The sequence below is a fragment of the Botrytis porri genome (assembly GCF_014898465.1).
Source record: "Botrytis porri strain MUCL 3234 chromosome Unknown BPOR_008, whole genome shotgun sequence".
Lineage (NCBI taxonomy): Eukaryota > Fungi > Ascomycota > Leotiomycetes > Helotiales > Sclerotiniaceae > Botrytis > Botrytis porri.
Window position 1 is genome coordinate 73,838 of NW_024066082.1, and position 5,616 is coordinate 79,453.

General features: G+C 37.7%; 1 protein-coding gene across 1 annotated transcript; it reads right to left on the reverse strand.

The window, feature by feature from the left end:
* Positions 1–2,747: 2,747 nt before the first annotated feature.
* Positions 2,748–4,448, reverse strand: EAF01_006199 (uncharacterized protein). The gene is made up of 2 exons (XM_038914453.1): positions 3,744–4,448; positions 2,748–3,668 (listed from the first exon to the last, which is right to left on the reverse strand). Exons 1-2 carry the CDS (start codon positions 4,148–4,150, stop codon positions 3,347–3,349), a joined length of 729 nt encoding a protein of 242 aa, XP_038769408.1. The 5' UTR covers positions 4,151–4,448; the 3' UTR covers positions 2,748–3,346.
* Positions 4,449–5,616: the final 1,168 nt, after the last annotated feature.

Below are 5,616 nucleotides of genomic sequence, written 5' to 3' on the forward strand. Positions count from 1 at the left end.
CGGTTGCTTCTTTATCTGATCGATGGATTCCGCAGAATTCATCATAGCAAGCAGTCCAGCTCATCATCGCGTGATCTGCTGGTATCTCTTCCTTAATACATTCTTCCGTTACCGACGGTGATGGGGTTCGGTAATACTCCTGTTCCCACAAATCTACTGCATTCATACCCTCTTGGTTTCGTGGTAACTCATCCAATAATTTCCGGAATTCTTCACTGGTGAAGGTCTCAGTTTCTTCGGTCTCAGCTGGATGTTCCTGGGATACAAAGGTAGCGTTAAGTTGGCCTTTGCCGAACTTGGGTTTGAAGTTGCCTTTCTTTCCTCCTGTCTTCTTACTTCGGCAATCCGCTGCCCGGTGCCCTGTTTTTCCACATTCAAAGCATAAGTTGTTTTCTCGTCTACGTTTCTTTTCCTGATCATCATTCCTGTTTGCGTGGTGCGTGGCGTCTAACTCCATAGGGTCTCCGTATCTCTGTGGATTGTATCGTGGTCTACCCTCGTTCTTGCGGTAACGCCCTTGGTTTTGATTTTCTTGAGGTTTGTATGATCTTTGGCTTTGCTTAAATCTGTAGAGACGATCGTCGGCTTCAATAGAGTCCTTGATTAAGTCGTTCAAATCATTACTCTCGCCGTCTCGGTCTAGTTCCAATCGTACTTCTGGTTTGAGCCCTTTTCGGTAATGGCTCATGATGGCGGTCTTATCCCATTTGGTCATTCCTGCATATCTTCGGAACTCCGTAGCGTACTTGAGGGCTGATCCTGTTTGCTTGATGTTAAAGATCTTTTCCTCGGCTATCTCTAACTCGTTGGCGTTTCCGAAAATCCTACGGATTTCTGTTTTGAACCCTTCGAAGCTCTCGAAGATTACTCTGGTAGGTTTCATGCGGTATCGCTCGCTGTTCTCGAAGTAGTCCCGCAAGTATGGCTGAATCCATTTGCCTGCTTCTCCTCTGAGGTATGATACGGCCCATACACTCTTGGATTCCTTTTCGGTAAACTTGTCTTCGTTGAATCTGAAGTAGATTTCAAGTTGCAAGAGGAAGGTGTCGAGTTCCTGTCGACTTCCTTGGTATTTGTCTGGTAAGGCAATCTTGAGTGTTTCGTTGATGGTAATTTCCTTGGGAGCATCGGTCATCTCGACATCGTCGGTGTCGGGTGCTTGTGCCTGACTGCTCGCGGATGCACTGGTGGGTGCCATATCGTCGGTTGGTATTGAATCGGTACTTGAAGCAGAAATGGTGCTCAAAGTGTTACGGGAGCTGCCTCTAGGGTCACGTGGAAGTGTCTAGAGATCTCTCGAGGTGGTTTAGACTAGACTTCAAGTAGGAATTCAATAAGGTTGTAACTGGTTGCAATTCTCGTAACTATAGTAATGAAACTAATGATTGTTCTTGAGCACGAAGCTCTACACTGTAATGAAACCCATTCCTTTATATAGACCTTCGTTCTCTGTGCTCAGTCGGATCACAAATGATCCCTCTGATCCGATCAACTGGATCACTAATGATCCCTCTGATCCGGTTACCTAAGCGTCGGGGTCACGTGACGTCTATTGTGGCAGACCATCGTAACAATTAGGCCTTTTTTAATATTCTTATTTTAATAACCAATCATTATTTTAAATAAAAAAAGAATATTAAATAATTATATGAAAATAGATTCTTAGAAATCTAGTTTTTATATAAATATTCCTATTAAATCTTAGAAAAAGTGAAAATTGTTACGATTTTCATTACAAAATAGTTATTTCTATAATAACTACTTTATAAATTAAATTTTTCTTAAAATTAATTAGATTTTTATAATTTATATATAATTAAATAATTTATATTAAATTTTCAGAAATTTTAATCTATAAATAAAAAAAATGCACAATTACACACAAACGAATTTTGTATATAAAATAAGTGGTGCACGTACTGATATAATGCACGCACTGATAAATTATGTTAATTAAAGATTGAATTCTAGTTTTGAAAATAAATATTATTTTATAAATATCAAATATTAATTTTAGATATTAATAAAATTAAAGAGATTTATAAAGAATCTGAAACTAAATCATTAAAATCATTATTAAAATTTATAAACAAATTAAATTTCAAATATATATTAATTTTGATTGATTTATTAATAATGAATTTTAAAGTAAGTGAGTTTTAGTATCGAAAGATAAGAAAAAGTGCTTTGCGCACAGACCCGGCATTCGTCAAAAACACGAGCTCGTATAACGTGGTTTATCAGTGAGTGGGTCATATCAGTGAATGGGTCATTTGAAAATACATCAAAATTAGGTCTTTTTAAATATTCTTATTTTAATAACTAATCATTATTTTAAAAAAAGAAAAGAATTTTCAATAATAATAAAAAATCAACTTTTTATAAATCTATTCTTTATATAAATATTTATATTATATTCTAAAAAAAGTGAAAATTGTCACGATTTTCGTTACAAAAAAATTATTTTTATAATAACTACTATAATAATTCAAATTTTTAATAAATGATTAAATTTTTATAATATTTATATAGTTGAATTTCAATATTTTCAGATTTTTTCAAATTATATTATCAGATAAAGAAAGTGCACGGTTACGCACAGACGAATTTTGTATGTAAAATGGGTGACCCATCCACTGATATGACCCACTCACTGATAAACCACGTTATTAATAAATTGTTTTAGGGTCTTGAGACATGTATGCAACTGCAACTGCAACCAAGCGTAGACAAATCACTTCGAAGTGCACAAAACTTACCCCATTCCTTGACACTGATTGTTTGAAGGAGTTTACATATGTATAACAGCTCCAAAGCCAGCAAGGTAAAATACCTTACTTATCGTATCGATATACGACGACAAGGTTCTCACAGACGATTTTATATTGGTGTACGGACGGGTTTGGTAGAAGTGGAGGAACGTTGCATTTGTGAGTATGAATTGGCATTGTGACAGAGAAGGCGTCAAAATGCTGCGATAATTCATAAGCAGTATAAGAGAAGTAGAATGGTTTTATCAAAAACTTGGTTCAACTCATATTTTAATTTGGCGATTGGAAATATAGTTACAAGGTGTCTTTCATCATCTTTGACCAGCTCTCTACCCAGCCATCTTTCTCGCAGCATCTATCTCTACCTCTACCTCTACGGTTCATCAAACTCAATTACCTGTCGAAAGTCCTAGTTTTCGTAATTTACTCGGCATCGCAAGCATCATCTTTTCCAGTTAAAGCAGAGGTGGAATGAGGAACGGCGACATTGGTCTTTGCGAACCTAGGTGCTACAGCAACAGAAGAGGTCTTGGCAGATGTAAAGTGCTTGCAACTGGGGAGGCGGATACACTCCCCTAAGCACCTGGAGCTGGCATGCTTGAATCATCAGCTCTCTTGCATCCAGTGTTCTTGGTCAATGCTGCTGGACATGCGACTTGTTTGAAATTGACAGCTGGGTTATTAGCACCTTTGAACCAGTTGAATCTGAAGTTGCAACCTGGTTGAAGGGCAGCTGGGAAGGTTGCGCAGGCGGAAGCGGCGGAGACACCACCATATTGTGCACCCCATCCTGAGGGAGGAGCACCGAATTCGGTTGTACAACCATTGAAAATTCCAACACCTCCACCTGGGATAGCCAAATCAAATTGGTTTGAGCCAAGATCACCACCGGTGTTACTACATTCAAGGTAATGTTAGAAGACGAATTCAGGGGTAAGGAAGTGATATGAATGGAAAAGGGATTCAACGTACGTAGCTTGAACAATCATCTTTTTGCCAGCAAGAGCAGTGCTGGTGAAAGTCAATTCATAACAAGCACAACACCACGAAGCCTCGCTTCCACCAGCAATGTGAACGGCAGCATAACCATATGCCAAATTATCGTTAACTGCCCAAGGAGATTGGGTTGAGCACATGTAGGCGCTTCCACCGTTGCATCCAGATGCAGCATTTGCAGTAGGGTCTGAGAGAGGGGAGTTTTTAACATTGCAGGTTCCGACTGGTCCAGAGCCAGATTGGAGAGTAGTTTTGCCAGGCCAGGCGCAAGATGGCTTGCAGCAATCCCAGTAACGAGTGGTGGTACCAGAACCAGAAGCTTGAGCACTGGCTTGGAGAAAGAAGGGGAGGAGAGCGACGAGGGTCTTGATTGGGAGCTGCATTTTGAATTTGGTTGTGTGATTGAAAGGGTGGGTAGAAGTTTTTTTGATTTGGTTTCGGACTGGAAATTTAGATATGTACTTGAAAAGAGTGAATGAACTTGACTTGGAGTTATATATGAAAGGTGCGAAAGGCTGTCGAAAAAGGCGTGATATTCAACAGTGGACGTGAGGAGCAAAGGTGCTTAAGGAAGTGAAGAAGAATGTGCTGATGATGGGGAGAGATTGTTCCTTATAAACATGTAGGCATACCCTAAAATTGCCCAGAAGGTTTTCTATTCATCTCTCCGATTGCATGCTGGAAATAGTGGCGTATGGAAGGACCGGTAATCGACTCGAACTTCAAATGAAAAGCCAATTGAATGACGGCCAAAATAAACATACCCATGATCCCAATCCTTATGACAGACAAGAGTTAGATGACCGTTTGTTCGGTTCTTTCGAATATGATGAATTTAGTTTAACCGACCCAGTAATATATACTCATGTACTTTAAGGTTGGGTCTCCTTAATTATCTCGTCGTTGGTCCCTGCATATAGTTTTTGCGGACTGTTATTTGGCAATTGGATCATGCCAAGTGATAGGGAGAAAATCGATTAGCTGTCTAGACTCCAATGTTTTCTTGATCTGCTTAGAAGCAAAAGCAAATTGGGAGATTGAAGTGGATTTGTGACAAGCTATACATCCTGTATGAAGTATTGTTGCTTTTGTAACATAAATCTAGACTGACTCAGGATTATCCGTATTGGAATTGAATTAGGCGCTGCTTCATTCTGAATTTTTCAATTTAAGAAGAAAAAGCCAACAAGTACTTTTGTTGATATCCAAACTCGGTCAGGTCATTCCATTCCATGTAACTGGAGGCTGAAGTGAGTGTAAACTTCACCGTTAACTCAAAGATGAGATTGAATATGAAATCTGTGGCATAGTACCTAATCTCGTTTCTTGATTCTGAACCTAACAACAGGAAGCCGAGGGAAGCTCTACGGAGTACATCGTACTCTTCGCCACCCCCACCATGAATACGCGCATTAAGGTAAGCACTTGATTATAATAATAAATTACAAGGTAAAGATGAGTATTATAATATGAATAGGTTGAATTCCAAGTTTTTTTTTCAATTTCTCAAAACCGTGTTTCCTAAAGTTATGCATATGAAAAACTCTTTAATATTAAAATAATAATTGATCTAGTATTAATTCTATATTAGTGCTTATAATAGAATCTCCTTTTTGATATTTTCGTTTTTGAAAGCTTTACAACTATTTAGAGATTTAAAGCTATTTAATAGTAAATTGTTATTATACTAATATTAATTTAAAGCCTTATTAAATCCTATAGTAATAGACTAGTATTATAAGAATTATATTCTCATTTTATAAGGTTTAATTTCTTTATGACTCGAAGAAAGTTATATTATAATATAAAAGTGTTAGAAATCTATTCATGAATGCAAAAATCGAAAAAT

Bases quoted from the DNA above. Each gene is read 5' to 3' on its own strand.
- EAF01_006199 (XM_038914453.1), bottom strand. From the start codon at position 4,150: ATGCAGCTCCCAATCAAGACCCTCGTCGCTCTCCTCCCCTTCTTTCTC. The intron at 3,669-3,743 runs GTACGTTGAATC...CCTTGAATGTAG, and splicing joins AAGATGATTGTTCAAGCTAC to TAACACCGGTGGTGATCTTG.